Source organism: Trachurus japonicus, chromosome 20 (assembly GCF_045865225.1).
Source record: "Trachurus japonicus isolate A0001 chromosome 20, Traja_1.0".
Taxonomy (NCBI): domain Eukaryota; kingdom Metazoa; phylum Chordata; class Actinopteri; order Carangiformes; family Carangidae; genus Trachurus; species Trachurus japonicus.
Genome location: NC_140926.1, coordinates 23,554,480 through 23,578,416, shown reverse-complemented (window position 1 = coordinate 23,578,416; position 23,937 = coordinate 23,554,480). Strand labels below are relative to the sequence as shown.

General features: G+C 43.2%; 1 protein-coding gene across 1 annotated transcript; it reads right to left on the bottom strand.

Annotated features, from left to right (window-relative positions):
• Nucleotides 1–3: 3 nt before the first annotated feature.
• LOC146966948 (cullin-1) lies at nucleotides 4–23,937 on the bottom strand. The gene is made up of 22 exons (XM_085763566.1): nucleotides 23,783–23,937; nucleotides 13,116–13,538; nucleotides 11,593–11,767; nucleotides 10,921–11,088; nucleotides 10,450–10,500; nucleotides 10,175–10,265; nucleotides 9,832–9,995; nucleotides 9,572–9,734; nucleotides 8,337–8,467; nucleotides 7,045–7,152; nucleotides 6,845–6,951; nucleotides 6,039–6,087; nucleotides 5,268–5,399; nucleotides 5,036–5,153; nucleotides 4,724–4,800; nucleotides 4,466–4,584; nucleotides 3,146–3,251; nucleotides 2,933–2,980; nucleotides 2,556–2,638; nucleotides 2,353–2,458; nucleotides 1,540–1,653; nucleotides 4–848 (listed from the first exon to the last, which is right to left on the bottom strand). The coding sequence occupies exons 2-22, from the start codon at nucleotides 13,253–13,255 to the stop codon at nucleotides 768–770; spliced, it is 2,331 nt and encodes a 776-aa protein (XP_085619692.1). The 5' UTR covers nucleotides 13,256–13,538; nucleotides 23,783–23,937; the 3' UTR covers nucleotides 4–767.

The following is a 23,937-nucleotide window of genomic DNA, read 5'->3' as shown; positions in this document are numbered from 1 at the left end:
GGGTTTTTAGAGAAATCTTTCCTTGTTTTTATTTATCACACATTTAGAAAATGAACCACACTATACAAATGTCCACCGTTCAGTAATGAAACAGGCCTCCTGCATGAACCCAACCGACCTCCAACCAAAACTGAGACAACTTCAGCAGATAAAGAAGCGTCACGGCGGCTCTAAACTCACCACCTCCTCCGGTTCAGTCGTAGACTTTAATTCATGACCGGCGTTGATTTCGTGTCGTCGTACGGTGGACTGCGTCGGCTGCCCAGTGACTCGACTTTTATTTTTACTTTTTAATCTTTTTCGTGGTCACTGTGGTGCAGGTAGGCAGTAGCATGCAGAAACCTTTGGATGCGGCTCTCCTCTGATTGGCTGTAGGCTAATTCATTACGTTTGCGCTATGTAAAGAAGGGTGTAGGGTTTGTTTTTTCCTCTTACAGTCTGGTTATTTACAATATGACAACAAGGAAGTGAGTGTGTTTGAGTCCTACGGATGGGACGGGACAGGCGAGCATGTAGACGGGGGTTCCCAGTCTCAACAGGAGGGGCGTTTGTTCCTTGAAGGCAGAGTAGACAGTTCACACCCTCCTCCCCCTCACGTTGATGGTTTGTCATATCGGGGCAGTCACATGTTCAGCGACACACTCACAAACATGTCCGCCGCTCAGAGGGATCCACACTTTATTACTCAGACATAAAATTAAAAAAAAGATAACAAATAAAAATAAAACTGAGGAGATCCGGCGGGTGGGAAGGAGGGAGGGCGGCGCTCAGGCCAGGTAGCTGTATGTGTCCTTCTCTCCGTCCACTCGCTCCAGGTACTCCTTCTCTATCAGGATGTCGATGCATTTCTGTCCACAAGGGGGAGACAAAACACAAACATGACACTCAGTACACGTCTGTCCATCGGGATGATTGTTATTCTATAATCTCAGAGACAAAACGTCTTAGTTTGACTTTAAGATCCATGATGACTCATACTGGACCAACTGAAGTCTGACATATCAGCTTTGTTTTTTATCAAACAGGTGAAACAGTGTTTGTTGACCTCTTTATCAATGAAATTGTTGCTTGTTTAAATATTTGCTTACTCATTTTGTCACTTGATGAATTGTTGCAGCAGTTATTTCTAACAAAAATTCTCTGGATTCAGATTTAAAGGTACATTGTGTAGGAATTACTCCCATCTAGTGTTGCGGTTGTATATCACAAGCAACTGAATCGTATTTTTCATGCTGCATTCACGTGAAATTGGGCAGACGGCAGACGGACAATAGCCGCTGCACGTAACAGCATAAACAAGCCTCTATGTAAACAAGTGGTCCGTCAGCACGAGGCAAAACAATACACATGACAATATGTTGTCATAGCGATGTGGTATTGTTTACCTGACCCAGGTTTTACCGGCTTTCTCTCGACTTCTGTGACTAAAATGACATCTGGTTTGTTACCGACGGCCGTCTGCCCGACTGCACGTGAATGCAGCATCAGTGTAATGATGACAAATAAAAGAGTGAGAGAGAGAGTGTGTGTGTGTTTTACCTTGATGACAGGGACTCTGGGTTTGAATCGGGACGACAGCTGGTTCAGGACTTCAGCCAGGAGCTGCTGATGCTTCAGGACCTTCCTCATCTTCATGATCCTCACTATTGCAGCCTGACAAACACACACACACATTCACCTGAGTCAGTGACACACTGGTGACATCATAAATACGTATGAATACACTTCTCTACACAGTCAACACTGCTTTAGGAACAAGCCGTCCCACTGTCTTTTTATTCAAAATTTGTTTTAAATTGAGCGCTTATTATTCCTTGTTTTGTTTTTATTTATTATAGTGTTTATGATGAACTATATTGTATTTTTACAACTGTACAGCACTTTGGTCGACTGAAGTTGTTTTAAATGTGCTTTATAAATAAACTGTGACTTGACTACTAATCAAAAAAGTTAGTTTCCCCGTTCTAACGCTGTTCCCGTTACTGACAAGAAAATGTGCTGTTACTTGACTCAAGAAGTCCCGTCACAAAACAATACACTCGTTAAAGTGTATGTTATATAACCTTTTTTTTTCTTTCAGTCAATCAACTAGTTGGAAAAAAGCTGTTAATCTGGAACTAACCAACTCACTCAGTATTCCTCCGCACCAAGAATACTGAGTGAGTTGGTTAGTTCCAGATGAAGGAGGGTTGGGAGGGCGAGACCAAGTCATTTGACATAAAGAAGTAACACATCAGTTACTTTTATAATGTAATAACTCAGTTACTTCTGGGGGAAAGTAACTAAGACTAATTCCTTTTTAAAAGTGTAGCGTCCCAACACTGGCTGCACTGATCTGAGGTGGACAGTCACCTGGATGAGCAGCTTGCGATCCTCCTCGATGTTCTTGTGAGTCGTCTCCTGCTCCTGCTTCTGCTCCGTCTTCATGGGGACGTTGATGTTGACCCTCAGCTTCTTACTGCAGACACACAACAACACAACAACACAACTCACTCTCTGCTGCTGGACACATTTACAACATCACAACAAGCAGGTCCAGTCGATGAGTTCCTCACTTCTTGTATCCGAGGAACAGCTTGATGACGGTGTCGGGTTTGAACTCCACCTCGTCCACGTTGGCGTTCTCGTCCTCCAGCACCTGAAAACAAAGACGGACAGATGGACATTAGAGACACAGCTGGTGACACGGTGGGAACTGCAGCTCGGTCAGAGAGCAACACTCAACGTGTCCTTTACAACCAGTCTGTCTGAGACACCACACACTTCCTGTCCACACATTCAAACTACTCTAAATAAACCTGAATGTAAAGTGCTGGCGCTTTTTAAACTCTAACTTCTGAAAAAGTGTGAGGTCATCATCACAAAGAAAAAGCTGAGGTCTGCCTCCATCTAGTGGTCAAAATGGGAAAAAAAAAGAGTGTGTTTTACTCACCAGCAGCTTGGATTTTAACAAAATTTGCAGAACTTGAACCAGAATGTCCTGAAAAATCAAAGAAAATGAAGTTAGTAGAGAAATCAAACTGATCCAGTGTTTTAATGAGAGTTACATGGGAACGTGTTTTCATTTTAACAGTCTGATCCATTCAGAGTTCAGAGAACTCCCTGAGCCACAGGAAAGGAAGACAAGTGTCAAAGTGGTGCTCACAGTTTTGATCTGTGTGCTGTCAGTGAGCTGCTGCACGGTGTAACTGTCCTCGGTGTTGTACTGCAGCAGGATGGCCATCTGGAAGGTGGAGGCCTGCAGCGTGTACCTGCAACAACAACAGCTTCAGTATGACGGCGACTTCAAAACTGATGCTAAATATAATAACAAACTAAATAAAGGCTCAGTTCTTCAAAGTCTAGTGATGTTCACATATTTCCACTCAGTCACAAACTGATCACTACATGTGGATGAATCCACTGCTGAAAATAGTCCCAAACAGCTCATCTGCTTCACTAAACATCCATGTCTTCATTAGGAACCAGTGATGGGAATAACAGCGTTACCACGGCGCTACTTCTTTCACTAACTACTTGACTAGTCAAAAAGTTACTGTTTCCCCTCCTGGTTTAATGATACATGTGTTTGTATTGAACCGATTCGGTACCAGGCTGTGAACACGTGGAAGAGTTTTGTTAATCTGCACCTACAAGCTGTGAGAAATGTATTTTCATAATATTTCATATATATTTTATTTATTTGAGAATATTTTATTTGTTGGACATCTTATTTCATATGTATTTGGTTTATTTGAGAATAATTTATTTAACTTATTACCAAGCAGCACTTTACAACAGTATTCCATTTCCATTTTATTTTATGTTTCATATTTTCTATAATGTTACAATAATTACATTTGACTAAAACGTGTAGCCTGAATTATTGGTTTACAAAAGTTCCTGATAAACAAGCAAATGTATGTTTTGCATTTTGTTCCCATACTGAACCGAAATAAACCGAACTGTGACCTCAAAACCGAGGTCGGTATCGAAGCATGATATTTGTGTATCGTTAGACCGCTAGTTCCCCGTTATGACACTGTTACAGTTACAGACTCCAGAAGTCACATCACATAATAATTCACCTGTTTAAGTGTGGGATGTTATAAATACTTAATAAATACTTTTTTCAGTCCGTCAACTAGTTGAAAAAAAAAGGCGTTTATCTGGAACTAACCAACTCACTCAGTATTCCTCTGCACAGGCAGGTGGACGCATTGCAGAGGAATACTGAGTGAGTTGGTTAGTTCCACATAAAGTCCAAGTAATTTCACACATTTGAGCATTTTATACAAAAGTAACGCAATAGTTACTTTTCCTGAGAATTAGTTACTTTTATAAAGTAGTAACTCAGTTACCTTTGGGGGAAAGGAACAGTAACTATGACTAATTGCTTTTTAAAACTAACATGCCCGTAACGATGGGCTGCTTTATGGTAATAGTCTGTATCCTCTGATCCCAGATCAGCACACACACTCTGTACCTGTTCTTGAAGCAGTTGGTGACCAGCTCTCCTTTGGACAGGTGATAGAGCCACGTCAGCTTCCTGCCGCTGTGTCTGCTGGCGTAGAACGCCGTGAAGCGCTGGTAGCTCCGCTCCAGCTGCACCGACAGAACACACAACCTCAGTAACAAGGTTTTACAACTGGAAATGTTTTTTTTCTGCTGTTTACTGGATCAAATACAAGTAGGTGTAGAGTCCAACATGTCAACTACTCTCAACATGATGAGTGAGTCTCACCTCAGACGGCAGCGCAAAGGTACAGGACTGCTGGAAAGGCCAGGACCCGGAGCTCAGGACCTGGATACTGAAGTCCACTACAACACAGATGAAGAGTAAAGTCAGCTTCTCTTCATCACACATGGGTTTGATCTGCTGTTGTTTCACTTTCTAACTGATTCTGGCCTACGACACTCAGGGTTTTGTGTGTGTTGACCTGTGTGTGTGTGTGTGTGTGTGTGTGTGTGTGTGTGTGTGTGTGTGTGTGTGTGTGTGTGTGTGTGTGTGTGTGTGTGTGTGTGTGTGTGTGTGTGTGTGTGTGTGTAGACTCACAGTCCAGAGGCTCAGAGTTGGTCAGGTGCTTCTTAAACTGCTCGTTCAGGTCTTTACTGACTCCGATGTCCTGGAACATTCGCTGCAGTTTGGACGTGTATTCGAAGCCACATGCTTGCTGCAGGAGACACAAGAGGACACAGACATCCGCAGTTTAGTGTCGGTGTGGATGTGGTTTCATGAAAACTGTGTGTGTGAGTTCTGCACTCGGTCATGTTGCTAGGACTCAGACCTTGAGCTTGGAGATCATGCTGGCCTCGGCGTCGTCGCTGGCGCTGTTCTGGTGGACCAGACGTTTGGCGAGCATCTTAGCGTAGAACTTCTGGAAAACGTCTTTGTCCTCGATGTACTTGAACACAACCATCTGGAGAGGAGAGACACACACACACACGTCCTGAATAAATGTGGAGACCAAAAGACAAACAGCACTTCTGTATCTATTATCTATCTATATTACCTATTACTCAAATTCTTCTTTTACTCTATGCAATATTTTATGAATTGATTTGTTGATGATTGATTGTGCAGCTGAGAAAGTATTTATCTATCTATCTATCTATCTATCTATCTATCTATCTATCTATCTATCTATCTATCTATCTATCTATCTATCTATCTATTCTCTCACTGTCAATGACTTCTAACATCATCAGTTAACTTCATGTGAACCAACAGCACTTGAAAAACTAAAATTCCGCATGAGAATTTAAGACGTGTTGAGAGTTGATTGACTGCAGCATAAAACAGTCATTATGTTATTATTCAAGTGAATCCATAATGATTGATTTTTACAAAGTCTCTAAGGTTTTTCCATTTGTTCATGCTCAGTTAGAGAGCAGTAATGTGTGTGGGTGGGTGTGTCTGTGTGAAGTCAGTGACTGCCTGGTCTGTGCCACCAAACTAAACCCAGTACATCAGATAAACACAGAAGGAAGTGGGTGAGGGATGTATTGTTGCCGTGATACTAGTGGACACATAAAGACAAAGGTCAGAGCGTCTTTACCACTTGGTTGAGTGTGTCCTCCAGCTCGGCCTCCTCCGGGTTTTTGGAGCTGAAGAGAACAGAGAGAGAGAGACAGAATGTCAAAAGAAAAGCTAAACTCAGAGCCGAGTGGAAACAAGCAGACGGCCTGTCACAGCTCATCTCAGCCTCAGCAACAACAGGAGCTGGAGCCGTGTCTCTACACTCAGGTTGACCAATGGCTGCATTTCCCTCATCAAACTAAATACACAATCCAACAACTCCAAAACGCTCTCGTGGACAAGTTGTGACCTGCACATTCACCACACTATGAAATAATAACGTATAATTATGTAACATTACGACACATGAAGCAAATACTCAGAACTCCTTGCTTTTAGAAATCACTCCGCCCAGCAGCCGTGTCTGGAATGTAGTTCCAACTTGTCCACAAGAGCGTTTTGGAGTTGTTGATTGTGTATTTTGAGTTTGATAAGGGAAAGCCGGAAATACCATATAACTCTGTAGCGTAGCTCTGAGCAGCTTGCGTCTCTGCACCGCCTATCGAAAAACAGCTTGCACCGACAATTAAAGGTAACGAACCTACTGCTAAGACTATAGGGATTATGGCAATGGGCCAATTTTCCAAAATGTTGAAATATGCCTTTAAAATGTTTATTACTGATCCTGAAAACAACAGCTGGAGGATGGACACTGTGGTTAATGCTGTTTGTCAGTATTACTTGATATGTTTAGGTTTCTGAATATGGACCAGTACTGAACACCACCCATGGATCTATACTTTAATCAGCCAAATGTTCAGGTTCATATATTGAAAAGCTGCCCACCTCTTCTTGAGTAGAGAATCACAGTATCTGGCCAGCAGCTCAGGAGATTTGCTGGAGGACTGAGCCATCCTGGTGACAGCGTTGTTGTTGATGAATCGACCGCATGCCTGTGAAAACAACAACAACAACAGGTCTTTTCAGTGTCTGGGTCAGAGTTTAGACTGTGAGCTTCTGGCCTCGGTTCGAGGAGGAGGACTGACCTTGTCCAGAGCTGCCACGAAGCCGGCGTCATTGTTGAAGGCAGACATGACCAAGGCATTGTACTTTTTGTGGACATCAAGGGTGGTCTGGACGTACACTTTAGGGTCCTGAGAGAAACACACACACATCTTTGGGTCAATCATAAATGAACATCCTTTCATTTAGGAAAGTCAGCCTGAAACTCTTCTGTAAAACAGTCGACTAAATAGATTCCTGCACATTTTTGTGAACTGGCACCAGAAGTAGCACTGCCCCACACTGACAATTTGTCAATATGTTGTCAAATGACTAAAGTGGCTGTTTCCATGGTGACTACAGGTACAACTACAAACAAGTTACATTTAAGACTGTTTTAATACATAAACAAAATTTAAGACCAAACCTGCCACTGAAATACAGGCCAGAAGTCAAAATATACTCATTCCAATTAAAGGCATTGATGTCATTTCAAAATTAATAGTAAGGTTAATGAACATGATGTAAATGCATCGATGGGGCAAAAAGAGCATTCAGAAATTCTCGTGGTGATGTGAACATTGTAAGTAGTAGTTTATGACGTCTATTAGAAGACAGCAATATTTAGGACCTAAACAATCTGGATAAAAGACAATTCAACACTTTTAAAGGCTTTTTATTATTTAGTTTTCCGATATTCCATGTTGGAAACTGTTTTCTTGTCTGTATACAACACCTGTGTCACGTCTGCCCGTCCTGCCCCCCATGAATTTGATTTTGTTATTATGAACTATTTTATGTTGTGTGATTAGAACTGGGGGTGGAATGATCTGGTATGGCAAGGCAAGGCAAGTTTATTTGTAAAGGGCTTTACATGGCATCATAACAACATCCTCTGCCCTTAGACCCTCACATCCACTGAGGAAAAACTCCAGGAAAACCCTTTTTTGGTCTGAATGGGAGTGTAACGCTGTGGTTTTAGCGTCACCTTGCTGTGAAATATCCGTGGGTCGCAGGTGAAGAACAGCACAGGAACCTTTTCTCTGGATTAGCTCAATCGGTTTATTAGCTACGGGACAAAAACAAACTGAGGGCCACCCGTCACTCTCCTTCTTCTCAGCTGCTACCTCACGCAACACTCCCATTCAGGCCACCAGATCATTCCGCCCCCAGTTCTAACCACACAACATAAAATAGTTCCGAATAACAAAATAAAATGAATCTTACACTAATAAACTTGCCATGCCTATTAGTACATTTGTATTGAAGGACGTGCGGTCACCCTGTGATTCATCACTGCAGAATCCCTGTGCTGAACCTGAACAGTGATACGTACATTGAGCGCAGCCTCTCCACACTTCTCAATAGCAGCCAGGCCCTGGTTGTGGATATGAGTCTCCAGGAGTTTCTTCAGTTCACCCAGGCCATCTGTGATCCGCGACACCAGGTTGTACATCCGCCCCAGGTCTGAAACAAACAAGAGAGCGACAACAGAATTACTGTTACGGTCCCATTAGTCAGGAAGAGGACAACACCTCGGAAATAAATCTTAGAGATGGTTTTGAAGATTCACTGTCAGATTGTTGGCAGACAGCGAAGTAGTAAACGTCTCACAGGCAGCCTTGTTGTTTTTGGCCGACGGAGCCTTCATCACTTTAATTGAGAAATGTCACCAGTGGCTGATTAAATCATCTGTAGCTAATTATCATTAATTGCCCTAATGACTAAAATCAAACTTGTGGCTGTTGTGTGGCTGATGTTCTCTCTTCAAGCTGCTGAGGAAAACCACCATGACACCGCTGCACACAACTTGGAATAAATATCATTAATATTTGACGCTGCTCCAGTCTGTCGCTCTGACTCGGTACTTTCAGTATGTGATTCAAGGAGCCGACCGCCTCTGTCTGACATTCCATCACCATCACTGTTGATGCTCATCTCACTTCAGCCACTTACAACTGTTTTGATAACAACCCATAACCCACAGAAATCCAGGTTCATTTGACATTAGAAAAACCATTACACTGATATTAAAGGTCCAGTGTGTAAAATGGCTGGAAAACCGTGATATCCAGCATTTGGATTCTAGTTTGCAGCATTCGCTCACTCGCTTGCTTGCACTCACCCCTCCTGTCGACAAAGTGACAGTGGCCTCCGAGGACCAAAAAACTTGTTCACGACGACAGGGAGTATTTCAGGAGCATGGAGCGATGAGGTGAAGATCTAAACCATTTTACAATATGTCTGCTGTCTCCTACTCCTTCTTTGTTGGTTTATTTATGAACGCGAAACTTGCTCTCTGACTGGCTGGACAAACATGGAGGTGCAAGATGGCAACACTCTCTAAAGCAAGACCCTTGCTTTATGTACTGTATATATAAAAGAAGAATTACAAGGCTACGAAAACCAAACAGATTTTATTTTATAGCGATTATACACTATACACAAATATATTCATGGGTAGTATATTAAGATTTTGCCAATAAACCTTGACAATTATTACACACTGGACCTTTAAGCTATTTCAAAAGTCTGGGTTGGTGTGAGACTGAGGTGAAATCGTTGCCTTACCTTCATTTTTATCTGCGTCCAGGAGGTTCTGAAACTCGGTGTGGAAGACCTCCAGGTGTTTCTCTATGAGGACCTGCTCACACTTCCTGGCCAGTTCGTCCTGGGTGGATTCATGGAGGTAAACCTGCACGCGGCGCTGCTCCTCCAGCAGACGCGCCTCCGCCTGAGGGAAAAAACACACACAGAAATAAGCATCCACCAAAAAAAAAAAAAAAAGTCAACTCGTACATTTCTTGATGAGCGAATGAGCGAGCGCCCACCTTCTTCATGTACTCGGTGACAGGGTTCTGGTCCAGGAACACTGTGCTCTCGCGTGTGTAGAAGCGTTCTGTGTCAGTGAGGAACTGGCATTCAAAGTATTCTTTGTAGACGGAGAGCGTCGGGCCTTTGGCGAAGGCGTCCTCTTCATTCAGGCCCAGCTCAACTGCAGGAGGAGAGGAGACGTGGTTTTATACAACATGAGAATGCCTGTTGTGAGGTGGAGGCAAAGAACCATCTGATGCACAGCCAAAACTTTGGTTTGTTATTTTCACAGCTGCAAAATATTTGCCACTGAATGTCTTTTATTGGTCTCGTCTCTGATGTGTAAGAACTGGGACCTACCGTAAGACTGGACCACACCGCTGATCAGTCTGGTGTTGATGGTCTCTCCGTTCCTCTCTCTCTCTATCAGCTTCAGCACAGCATTTGTTACCTGAACAAGGACAATAACTTTAGTTCATGACATCGAAGAGACAGAATTCTAAAATACTGAATTGTTCGTGTCAGATTACTCGATTGACAGAAACAATAAAAACTGAAGGGCAGGTTTTTAATCACTGCTCGTCACACGTTTTGTTATTTCTCACTTTACTTCTATAAAAAGAAACCAAACACACCTGTTTGTTGAGAGGTCGGAATAAACACTCCCTCCAGGTCACAAGTGCCAGCTGGGAGGACACAGCAGGGTGAGAGAGGAGAGGGGGGAGAGGGGGGAGGAGGATGACAAGATTAATAAAAGGTCAGGACTTCAGGCTGCGTGTGTGTGTGACTTGTCTCTGTTCCTTTTGATCAGTGTGGTCGTCTGCTTCACCCCAGAGTTTACAATGACTTATAGAAACTAACCCAGACGTCACGATCTGCTCTCACATCGTAAACTCTGCTGGGAACATTTACATTTATCAACACTCACATGAAGCACAAAGCTTTATGACATGATGATCAAACTACATCTAGATCAAGTGTGTGAAGTCCTGTCCACCATGTCATGCCTTTTGTGTTCACATTGTTAAAACTGCTGAGACGAACATCTCTCTGAAGCGTCTGCTGAGCAATCATCACTCATAAAAAAAAAGAAGAATCAGACTCACAGAATATATCTCATAAATGCCCTTGCGTCCCTCATCACACTCTCGTCTGACCCAGTGGCGGTTGAGGTAGGCACAGATCCCGTTGAGGACCTTACTAGAGAAGCGGTAATCCTCCCACTGCTGTGTGTAAAACTTCAAAACACACTCGTCCATTAAATCCTCACCATCCTGGAGAGGGAAGCCAGGCACAGAGGGAATGGGACAGAAAGAGAAGAGAGGGTTCATCGATGAGATGTTGGGAGTTCACAGAGTTAAAATTGCCGATTGGTAGATCAGAATTAACGCTTCTAGTCACTGAACCTCTGTGGGTAATCTGTTGTCTGAGGCGAGCACTGTTTGCTGTGTAGTGTGGTCCCACCTCCCACTTTGTTCACAACACTGGTGGGGACCAGGCCACCAAAACAAAACATCATATCATGTGGATCTTGTACATTCTACTTTTTAAGATAAGATGATATTTATTTGTCACACAATGTGCAATGAAATGTGTTATTGTGCCTGCTTCCAAGAATAAGAAAATAAAAAAACAGTGTAAAATATACAAATAAAATATTTAAATGTGTCAGTGTGATGTAACATACACCATCTGCAATGCAAGTCAGAAATGATCAGTATCAGCAATCACACTTAAAATGAAAAACAAGTTAAAAACAAGTGTGCGTGTGGACTGACCTTCAGCAGGCTGGTCAAGTAGTTCTTCAGGAACTCCTTGAGCCGCTTGTAGAGCTCCAGGCCTACAAACTGAGCCCCGCCCGGAGTGGTGGACTTTTTGGAGGGCTTGGCCGGGGGCACGGAGCCCCTGCCCTGGCTGGACTGGTGGACACTGGTACAATAGTTATATACATGTCTGAAGAACAGGTTAAGGAAGAAACATTGACACAGGTGCTCTCACTAAGTCTGAAACTAGACTGAATACGCTCCACTTTATCTCACTGCTTTCCTAATATTTCATGTTGTGGTGACATATTCTTTCCCATTCTGCAGAGCATAACTGTACAACTCCAACAGAGCTGCTGCCATCAGTGACCAGAGTAAGCTCTGACAGGAAAACATGTCAGCGACCGAATGAAGCTTGTTTATAGTTTGATTTGTGTTGGGCTGTTTCCTCCTGTCAAGGTAACAGTGTTGAGCTAATATGGTTCACTGGATTTAGTGCTTCAGGTAAATGATGACATCCTTTAGTGGGGGGAGAGTGCAGAAGAGGAAGTGAAGTTGTCAACAAACCTTAACCTCAGAGAAGACCACCTCTCTGCTATGAGCTCAACACTGAATCTGACATTTCAGTTTGAACATTTAAAGGGCGATGAAATATGTTCTCCATCTTTTTAAAGACTTTTTTTAATTAACAAGGTCAGTGTGAGACCAGCACCTTGTAACAATGACTTACAGTCGGACACTGACACTTCTATTTGAAATTAAAAAAACATCTTTCGGCTCCAGCTTTGTTCAGTAACTTCAGAAAACACAGAACAATATTTTGAAGCAAAGGTTCGTTTCCTGTTTTCTGGACTCTGGCCTGCTGGATGTTCTCTGATGAAAACAGGTTTTAGCGAGAAGGAAGTAACAAGCTAGTGTGACTGACTACACTACGACGACACACACACAGCAGGACTAGGTCACGTGGTAAAATAAAATACTGGTTAATATTTGCCCAGCACTGGCTATACTGCTGAATATCATGACTGGGTAGGATGCATCAGCTGTAAGTGAGCTAAAAGTAAGAATCGTGAATAGTTCTTCAAGATTCATTGGAGGAAGCGTAGTGTAGCTACTTTTGTAATTCTCCACGGATATTATTATCTTTTAATTCTATTATTTATTTTTTACCTAGTCAAGCTTCTGTCCTTTTTTACCTTCCACTTCTCTTTTAGAACCGATAATGCAGACTGCTAATGGTTCTGATGTTGTGCAATGCTGCTTTGTCTGTATGTCTATTGCCTGTATGTCTGTCACTGTACTTATTGTATTGTTGCTATATGGCTACGCACTTTTGCCCAAGACAAATTTCCCCTTCGGGATAAAGTTTATCTAATTAGATGTTTTTTTGGTTTGCACAGAGTCAGAAAGGTGAAAACTGTCAGATCTAAACCTAAAAAGAAAACCACTTGACTGATAGATGAGGTGTTTCAGCTCCAGAGTAATGATCAAACACAATCATACTATGATCGCAGCCACACAGTGATCTCTCAGGATACGTGTAGAGTTCCATGTAGCGTGACTTGGCCATGCTTTGCCTTGTGTAAACCTGCTGGATGCCAGCCCGCAGGTCGTCCCATATCTGGTCCAGGCCTATCTGTTTCAGTCCGTGGGGGTTCTGGGTCCTGTTCGACGACATGGTAGAGCCCCTTGTGCGCTCCGCTCCTCTCCTCTCCCAACCAAGTGCCCTCCCTTTCCTGCTCCGGCGGGCTGTCTCCTCCCGGCTCCTCTCCTCGGGTCGATTTCTGTCCTGAGTCGCTCTGCTCTCAGAGTTTGCAGTCCATCTGGCGACGGTGGCGGCGGCGGCGCTTCAGAAGCTGGTCGTCGGGTTGTGAGACAGGATGCAGTCCCACTCTGCGCACCTGGGTGGCGCTGTCTGCCACTCCTCCACCTAAAAGCTGCGGCGCTCCTCACCAGATGAGCTGAGGAGGACATGAAGAGAAGACAAGGGTGGATTTTGATTAGCGATGTTTGATTTATCCGCATAAAAACTGGTGATCGGCTGAATTAGTCCCAAACCCCAGAAACAATAATCAATGAGTTGTCAAAGTAGCTATCCAGGTAGGTTGTATGGATTTATGTGCGGCCACCTGGCTCTGATCCCTGCAGACATGGTGCTGACCAGCCTGACGTCACTCAGCTAATGACAGATTAGTCCACTTCAGCACCTCCATGGTTTCTTTCACCAGGAGTGTCAACACAGCGCTCAGTCTTTCCTCTTGGCCCACATGAGCCAATTTGTACTTTTAAGCATCTGTTAAAGGAATCATCCACTCCTTTACATTGTGTTCGCAGCTTCATTGTGTCGCTCAAAGACATTCCAAGGTAAACATCAGCAATGTTGTACCACGTGAGAATGATGCACAACACAAGAGTACATGCAGTCTTGGAGATTAAAATGAAAACAGTCGAATCTAAATGTTTCAAATATGACACTGGATCCAGACTGTGGACCCACAGCAGGCCTGATGAGGACGGCTGCTAACTGACAGACCTCAAGCTGTAATTTCATCCCTGCTGTCAGGACATGACCAGACAGTAAACCAACGCCTTGAGTTTCCTGCAACAACATCTTTCAAGACCCAGAAGGAAACATACGGAGTGTGACAAGACAGAACCAACACAGGAAGAGAAACTGAGAAACAGAAAACTGAGCGGCTGGGAATCGGTGACTGTGCTGATTATTTGCACATCAAGAACATGCAATAACTTCTCAGCCCCACTTGGACGGAAGCAGGCTGGAATTAGTGATGCTTTTTTGTTGTGCACTGATCAACAAAAGAAAACTACTGAATGTGTCAAAGTGAAAAACTTCAATCTGTTCTAAATTAAGCGGCAGACAGAGATAACAAGACAGCACCAACTATTTAGCTCACCAAACAGTGCTCGGGGGGTAAGTCATTACACATTTACTACATCCAAGTCTCACTTTTATTCCTGGATGAAATAAAAACACAATGCTCATTCTGGTGGAAATGCTCTAATTATGTTCTCTTCATGTGACACAGATGTTGTTATGAAAAGCTGCATTCAGGCGTCCTTTAGTTTCCAAAATTCCCCACATGGACTCATGACACATTAACTACAGAGAACACACAGCAAGTTGTATCTGACAGCTGTAATCCAAATTAGATCAATCAATCAATCAATCAAATATTGACAAAATATATTAAAACTCCTATCAGATGTAAAGATGTGCTGCTTTTTTTCTTTTCTTCCACAGCAAACTGAACTTGCTGTAAACGATGGAAACCTCTCTGCAAGATGTTGTTTTTTTGCTTTTTCAATACCCGACAGTTTATCACTAAACCATCATAATCATAATCTTTAATATCATCATTATCTGCAGCCCTAATTCAAACCTGCCAATTCTGCCAGCAATTAAATCAGCTGTATTCCAACACAGGCAACTGTGAACATTTTGGTAGCTCTGCATGAAATAAAACAAATATTAAGACATTCATTAAATGCAAGCATCAAACCACAGGATGTGCCATCGGTAGATTTGACATCCAACCACAGTGAAGAGCAAATAGATAGAGCAGAATGTGGAGCTGGGCTGAAGCAGCCTAAAGGAGCAGAGAGACTAAAGGGAGGGCGTGCTGGTAGAAAACTGCTGTGTACATGTAGGCAGCGCTGCTATATTTAGCAGGACCAGGCATGCAGCGCTGCCCGACTCTGGCCATTCACAGCTATTAGGGCCAGAGAGACTCAGGACGTGACCCAAGTGCAACAGTCTGTCAGAGGGAGAGGGGAGGAAGCAGAGTGACCTGCTCTGTTTACTTCCTGTCCCTGTTGACGAGCGCGCTGCCAGACAATGAATGAGCGCTTGACGTCTGATCGGCTTCGATGTCACCACGTAGCAGCACGCTTGAAAGTAAACACCAAAATATCAGTTTCTGTACAAGGCAGAAAATCTATGCATTTGTGGACACAGTTATATTTTGATATTCATATTTAATCCATTGGAAATTAATTATAAATGATGGAAAATTACCAACGAATTTTCCCAAAGTACTTGTTTTGTTTACCAGCCCAAGCCCTGGATGAATGTTCATTCTATAAATATATGAAAATGTCAGACAAATATTTCTGTTTATAAATGGATTATGATTAATGAATTATCTAAATAGTCAGCAAGTGAATTTTTTTATGACAATAAACTGACTCTCTTTGGGTTGTGGACAAAACAAGACATCTGGGGACGTCATCTTCTGGTTTGGGAAACACCGATTCACATTTTTCAACATTTTTTAACATTTTATTGACCAAACAACTAATCCATTAACCGTTAAAAATAATCGATAATTACCGCTATGTGTCGTCACTGCACCTTTCCTGTGCGTCATTCCTTCTTTCTGCCTCCTCATTTCCTGTCGGTCTCTCGACTGTGCTATCAAATAAAGGCAAATAAAGCCCCAAAAAATATACTTATAAGAAAAATAAAACTAATAATCGATAAGAAAATAATCATCCGTTGCAGCCCTAAACTCGTGTGTTACAGTTTAAGTTCATATTGCAGCACTTTTCCAGAGCCTGCCTCCACAAACCACAGCACGGTGAGGATGATAACATGGAGGAGCAAAAGCCTCGACGCAGCAGTAAACTCTGGGCATTTCAAGACTTGGATTAGGCCTTCATCAGTATCTGTCATCCTCTCCACGCCCAGCTCTGACTCCAGAAACCCCAACCCCCCCTCACCCCCCTCACCCACACTCCCACAGACTGACCACAGCACTGCAGCTGCAATCTGCTGCCACCCCTACCCTTCAACAGCTAACAACACACAATCAACACACACACCATCCTCACTCACTTGTTCAGGCTTCTCAAAAACATTCATCTACATTATGGGCTGTTGGTTGGACAGAACATGACATCTGAAGTAGGGCTGCCCCCGACCAAAGATTTTCTTGGTCGACCAGTAGTCGTCATTTCTGGCGATTAGTCGACTAATCGCTGATATGTACTTTTACGTCCGAGTCTCCAAACCAGAAACGTCTGTAACAACATGATCGGTAAAAGTCGCTTTTGAAAAAAAAAGAGAGAGAGACACCTGCCTTGTAAAAAAAAAAAACAACAACAAAAAAACTGACAGCGAGTGAGTGTCACGACTTCCTGTATCTGGCCCTTCAAATTAAAAGCCCTATAGCCTTTCATATACAGTTCAGCCATATTGATTTTGACTTAATTTTGACAAGATACGGCTCCAAATGTTTGTTTTTTTTCTTTCCTGCAACTAATCGATCAATGAAATTTTGGTCGGCTAATGATTTTTTAGTCGACCAGTGCTTGGTCGACTATTTGGGGGCAGCCCTAATATGAAGACACAAACACTTCACAACATAATTTGTCCATGAATTAATAGATAATGAAATCAATGGTTAGCTGTAGCTCTAATAGCTGTCCATTATGTAGGTCTTCTCACTGATATATCAACTACTGACTAACTGACTGCATGTTTTGATAAATAATACTTACACATGACTGAGATACAGTCCAGACAGACAGACAGCTCATCTACAGAGCAGAAACCAGTCACATTTTGGTTAGTTTTAATATCCACTGTCTGAAGCTTTGTACTGGTACCACACAGTTGTTACTTTCTAGAGCAGGGCTTGACGCTAAGCTTTTTTCCAAGTAGCACTGTGCTACCATGCTGAAAAATTTAGTAGCACACAACATTTTTTAGTAGCACAATAAAAATTTTGCAGTTTTGGTGAAAATATCATTTTCAAACAAAAAAAGTAGATTTAGCCTATAATCCTAACCCTGTAGACTAATTTGTCTTATGTTATATTATATATTATATTTGCTAATGTTATAACTGGCTCTTTGCCTTAACAAAAATCAGGAAAGACAAACATTGCAAATATGTGTGAGAAAATAGAATATTTATTACAACCAATATTAGTTTTTAGTTTTGCGCTGAATGTGTGTGCATGTGGCCCTGGGGTGGGGGTATTGATGAGCAGTGAACCTATATTTCCCTCAGTATAAAAAGCTGAACATTACATACAGAGCACAATGAAAAATGTTGTAGCAGGCTGTTTAAGCCTTAAATAATGCTGAGGGTCCAACATGACCCATTTTTACATTTGAGAACAGTAAAAACACCAAACATTTTTCCTCAACAACCTGTCACACAAGCAGCTCCATGTTGCCCCTGTGTGATGATCAGGGACAGGTCAGACAGGGAGCTTTGAGGTTGAAGTTTATATGAATGTTGCACTGTGAGACTGTGACCACATGTCAGCTGTTCTCACCGCGACAAGCGTTTTTTTTTTTTTTGATAGCTCCGCGGTAGCCTCGGAGGCCACGTCTGGGCTTTCTTCACCTTTCAAACGGAGCAGAGCTCCATGTGAAACAGTAGGAGATACACAGCCCGAGACCGTGTACCGGAGGGAGAAGCAGGTCGAACGTGCACGGAAAAAAAGCGCTTCGCACCGAATGTGCGCTGCTACGGTGTCGCCTTGGCGTGCATGACGCGCGTCTACCTTGAAAGTAATGTGCGGAAAAGACGTTACATCTGAACGGCCCCGATGTACACAAGCTTTAATCAATGCGGCGGCCAAAATCACCAAACAGGCAGGGGGGGCGGGGAGGGGGGGGATACTGCTCACATTAAACAGCATGCAAAGCGGTGCATGCAGTTTCTGTCCGAGTCGCACTGATGCGACTGAATGCAATTTTTTATTCGCACGGGATATTATCAACTCGCAAATGCGAGCAAAACAGTCGCACTGTCGAGCCCTGTAGAGATGTCAGCTCTTTATTTCTCACTCTTAACTCACCATTTGCTCACACATGGTTAGGAATAGGATGCTGGTTGGTGTGTTAGCTGATGGATACCGGGCCACAGGTCAGCCTAAATACAACTCTGGACCAGTGCTGATCATGAATTGTATTTTCATCATCGATATAAACAATAAACCTATTACCCAAGACTGACTGAAAGTAATGTAGAAAAAATAATTTCATCTCCAGTACCATGCAGTCAGAGGATTTTCAAAGCGCCAAATGAACCAGAATAAAAAAGCTGCATTTTGGTGTCAGGCTGCAGCTCCTCACACACACACACACACACACACACAGCAGACAGCTCACACTCAGTGGTGGAGACCAGCGAGGACCGCAACTACAGTTGTACATCTGTCAGTGTCATCACAACCTTTGCAAGTCAAAGAAGCAATTAGTTTGTTATACCCCGACACAGCACGCCGACGGTAAGCCGACACTGACCTGTTGTCATGAAGCTAACCGCAAAACTGTGTCTACTACAGACATGTCACATGTGTAAACTACAGACTAGTCAGAGCGAGACAGTCCCCCCCTCAGCAGGGAGACTGGAGGCCGGAGGATAGTGACCTTTGTTTGTGCACTCATGCACACTTCAATATTTATTTATTAATTGCATCACACTGCTGTTGAGTTATCGCACGTAGAAAATGTTCCTCGTATCGCGCGCACCGACTCGAGGCCGGCTCCGGCCCCGGCGCTGCTCTTCAGCAGATCCTCGTTCGACTCGGAGAGGCAGCCCTACCTACCTGAGGTGCTCCGACAGTTGCCATGGCAACTGGGGCAGACAATACCACCGAGTAGCCATTCGACTACAGAAGGCGGTGTGTTGTTCAGTCTCTCTCTTGTCTCCTGCGCTCCTATTCACCGGTGGTGAAGAAAGGTGCCCTTCACGGCCGCGCTGGGATCAGCTTTCAGATTCCCACATCAGAAGGTATCAGATACGACGTCCCGATCACTTATCAGTTTCACAGTTATGGGGGCGTAGATGAAGTGTAGATGTGGACGCCTGAGTGAAGTGGCGACTGTTTCTAGAAAGTATGTCGCGAAACAAGATTCCCACGCCTGGACGTCAACAACCTGCCCCCCGGTCGGCCTGCTCCTCCTCCACAGGAGGCAGCAGGGGTCACAGGTCAACACTTGTTTCGAGGAACATGTGCTTTTCAGGGAACAACTTGACCGGGCCTAAATGTGTCTGGTCCACGGCAACGAGCCTGTCAACAAGTGTTGTTTATGACGACACCTTCTCCTCTAGACTTCAAATGATCTTAAAATACAACAACAACAAAAACAAATACCAAACATTAGCAGGTGCCTGTGTGTTTGGGTCAATTAAATTGCAGTTTTCACTATTCCCTGCTGTTTTATAGACAGCATTCGGTATCCACAAATCCAATACTGACCTAATTATGTAAACTAGGTAAACACTTAATACAGTTTAATCTCCAATGCTATTGCAAAACTAGCCATGAGCTATGTTCAGTTACACATCGGCTTTCAGCGCCACATGGTTCCTGGCTTCACGTTTACTCACATTACAACAACCAGGTCGGACTTCCAGGTAGTGAGGCACTAAGATTTCAAGATGAGTAGGTGTTGGAGCTTTACTAAATGGGAAAAATGAATCCACAATATTAAAGAATACAGTGTTAAGTATTTACAAGCACTGGTGCCTCCAAAAGCAAACCACAAATAGTAGCACAAAACTCCACAGAGGGCTGAGGAAGTTAAACTGGGGACTGAGAGGGGAAACCACCACACCACCCTGTAAAAATAAAAAATAAAACTACTGCCAGCTTCAAGGAAAACTCAAGTAATTAAACTAAATCTTACGCCAGTTGCAAGTGTACAATGCAAATGTGTTTCTCTGCGCTCCATTTAAAATATGTTCTTACCCTGCTGTCCCCAGCAGCTACAGGACTCCCAAATCCCTGCAGATTTTCATGTTGGGATTTGATGAACGGCTGCCAGCTGAAGTAGCCGTTGGACATCTGACAGACTGGCCAGTCAAAGCTCACCTGCATTCGGCCCGTTTCTACTCAGAGACGGGTCTTTTACTGCAGGTATCAGCACAGCTCATGAACCCGATTGGAGTGCATGAGAGAGGTTTGTTGAACGGGAAGGATGCAGGGAGTGGTGGAGAGTGACAGAGAGGAAGAAAGAGGGAGAGCGGTATCCGTGGGAAAAAAAGCTCAGCCTGGTAAATCAGATTACCCTGGTCACTGTGTGTCCTGGCCAGACTCAACAACCTAATACCCTACATTTAAAAAACACAAAGAATGCAAACCGCAGCATAACAAAAGGTGCAAGAGCCTGCCATTTCCACCAAGTGCACAGTCAGACGTGTGTGTCCTGTCCATCACTTTGATTTTAGGATCTCAACAATTCCTGCCTTAAATCTGCATTTTTTTGGTGACCAAAGCAAAAACACATCTGGTAACAAATGGTGAGTCATGAGGAGCAGTGGCGCTTCAGCTAAATCTGAACAACAGTGATGAGCTGCTCTTCTATAACTGACTTGCTTGTAAGGTGTGTGTTTGTGTGTGCGTGTATGCAACCGATCTTAGGCCGGGTTAGGCGGCGAGGGAGGACATTTCATTAGCGTAAGCAGCTTTTGATTTCTGTTGCTCTGCTCAGCATTCACAAGAGCAGCCAAGCAGAGATTCGCGGCCCCTTTTGGTTTGACTTTACAATCGCTACCGTCAGCGCCGTCACTTCAAAGCATCTCGTACATATTAAGCAGACGGACCTGGATGGGTCAGGTAGGGTGATGGAGGGAGGACGGTGTGATCGGGCCCGACGTGACTTTCTGCAGAAGCTAAATGATTTCACTGCAGCAGAGCAGAGGATTTCTGATGATAACAGCTGGAGCTGATCATTTGAATCGTGAATTAATTTGCCTATTTTTTCACCATTAATTGATTTGTTGTTTCCTCTAAAATAAAATGTGATGCTTTGTCCAACCATCTGTCCAAACGTGATCGAAACTGCGACTTCCACACCACTGAAAATGTGTAATAGTTTATCAATTATTTATTAAATCAAAGCCAATGAATTTTCAAGGAACTGACTGATGGTTTCAGCTCGATAACTCTACAACTATCAGCTCTTGTTAATTAGCATGCCAATGATTTTCTCTGTGACCTAATATTCACATATTATAGGCTGTTTATGGCCCATAAAGACGGTGAGATGATAAACGACTGTGGCAGGTTACTCTGCAGTTGATCCAGTCTCTACAACAGCGTGTTTACATACAGCTGATTTGCTAATAGAGCTACCCTGGGTGCTCTTTATAGGGATCCACACACAAATGCAGACTGATGTCAGTTGTGTCTGCCAGCGTGATGTTGAGCAGAGGAAGAATCAGCTGAACTGAGCTATTGCGAAAGGGCATATCAGGTGCAGCTCATGCTCTAAGTAGTATAAACATCACTGGAGAAATTTTGCCTTAAATAGATGTTTCCATTACATCAAATGTGGAAATTCAAGATTCTTGTCAAAGCCAAAGAACAAGGAGTCTTTGAACGTAACACATCAATAGCTCCACAACATAAATTATTTTTGTGTTATTTCAGGCTACTTAAGGTTGACTGAAAATACACGCTTTACCTCAAACTGACAAATGCTACATGACATGAAAACAGATGGGAGGATATTATGAACATATTCTTCGCTGCCTCTGAACAGCTACACATGTGAGGATGGATAACTGTGGCTAAAAGTAAAATGTCATCCAACTGTGGATGCTGCACTAGGTGCCAATACACCTCCACCTTCAGGTCACACAGATAATGCCAATTAAACAGGTTGACTCTGTGGGGATGAGATGTTTCTACCCATGTAAAACGAGGCCTCGCCAGTCCACACTCAAATATAAACACTGATGGAAACTGTTACCTCTTAAAGGTGAAGCAGCTCAACCACACTGCAAGGTGAGATGACAGTGCCATTAATAACATAAGAGATATAGTCATATTTAGTCCTAATAAATACTGCTGCAGTGCACATCTCTGTCTGGACAAACAGAAAACTTAGCTGACAAATCAAAGAAAAGGTTTTTCATCAAAAAGCAGCATCCTTCTCCTAACAACTAAACATCTGTTGACAACTTTCAAATCAAGGTAATGTGAAGACAGCTTCAGTGAGCAACCAACAACAACCGTTCAGTGGTAACATCAGCTACATGTTCAGCAGGCCTTCACAAAACATGTGTCCAAACAACCATTTTATAACTCCATTATGACTATGGGAGCCCTGTATGAACCACAAATGTTACATTATTATTACAATGTTATCAGGCTATACTGATATTTTACATTCAAATGTTTAGAAGATTAAAATTCTAAATAATGACATTTCAAGTTTGAAAAATAATAATCATTGCAAACCTAAACGGGGCAATGAAAGGGTGTACTGTATATCCATACCAGTAGGTGGAAATTATATTACAAACTACAGGCGTACTAACGTGAGAAAACAAAACATTGCGAGGGCAAAACAGGGTGCCAACTGGAGATGCTACGACTTTTAAAACTGATGGGAGTCAATGATTAAACATTAAACATGTAGGTCAACTGGGTTTGCTTCCTATTCAAAAACCAAGGAGAGAGGTAACGTTATGGAGCCAGTCAACAACAATAAGCAATATTTCCCTTCTGTTGAGAGATCCTGATCACTCATAGGGGACAGATTTCATTCGTGTTGATGTGACAAAGTTTAACAATTTTCCAAACACATCCAGGCCTGGAGACAGGCGATTTAACACCTGGAGGGTTTTTCAAAGTATTCCAGGAGTGTGGGAGCCCTGTGTCAGGTTCAAATCACTATCCCTCACTCAGAAGCGGTAGAGGGCCGATGTATTCGTTTTAAACACCAGCTGTGGCATCGTCAGCTCAACTACAGCCTTGTAGCCATCACATAAAATAAGATAAAGCTATACACCAAGAATATTTCATAATATCCGTTCAAATTTCCTCACATCGGGTGGTGAATTGAACCAGAGTCTGCTACGCAACACTGCTAGCTATCATTAGCTTCTAAGGCTCGATTAGCCATTTAGCTTATCAGCAGGCGCTGGGTGGACTGGCTTTCAATCCAACTACGGCCCCTATTTGGGTCATATGTTTTATTCGTTTTGATGTAAAAGTGTTATATCGGACATATTTAACATAAATACATTATTGACTGAGCCAGCCAGAGCGACCAGGAGAGACCAATTGCCCGTGTTGCTGGTGTAAAATGGCAGCCTAGCTTCTCGGGCTCCTCAATAATGAGTCAGGAAAACAGTTCGCTAACCGTTTAGCATTAGCCCGCTAGCTCTCCGTGTCGCCAGCCTACGTTCTCGGCTCTGTAAATGTCGTCTTACCATTTTAAGGCCGTCCCTGTCACTCTGTTATCGCCTTCCGTGTTGATTTTCTGGCTCAAACGCTGTCTCCTCCGCCGTCTTTCGCGTCTTTCCTGTGTGTTTGCTGTCCGTTGCTAACTGCGACCGCTCTGCTTCGTTCGCACAAAGATCAGCTC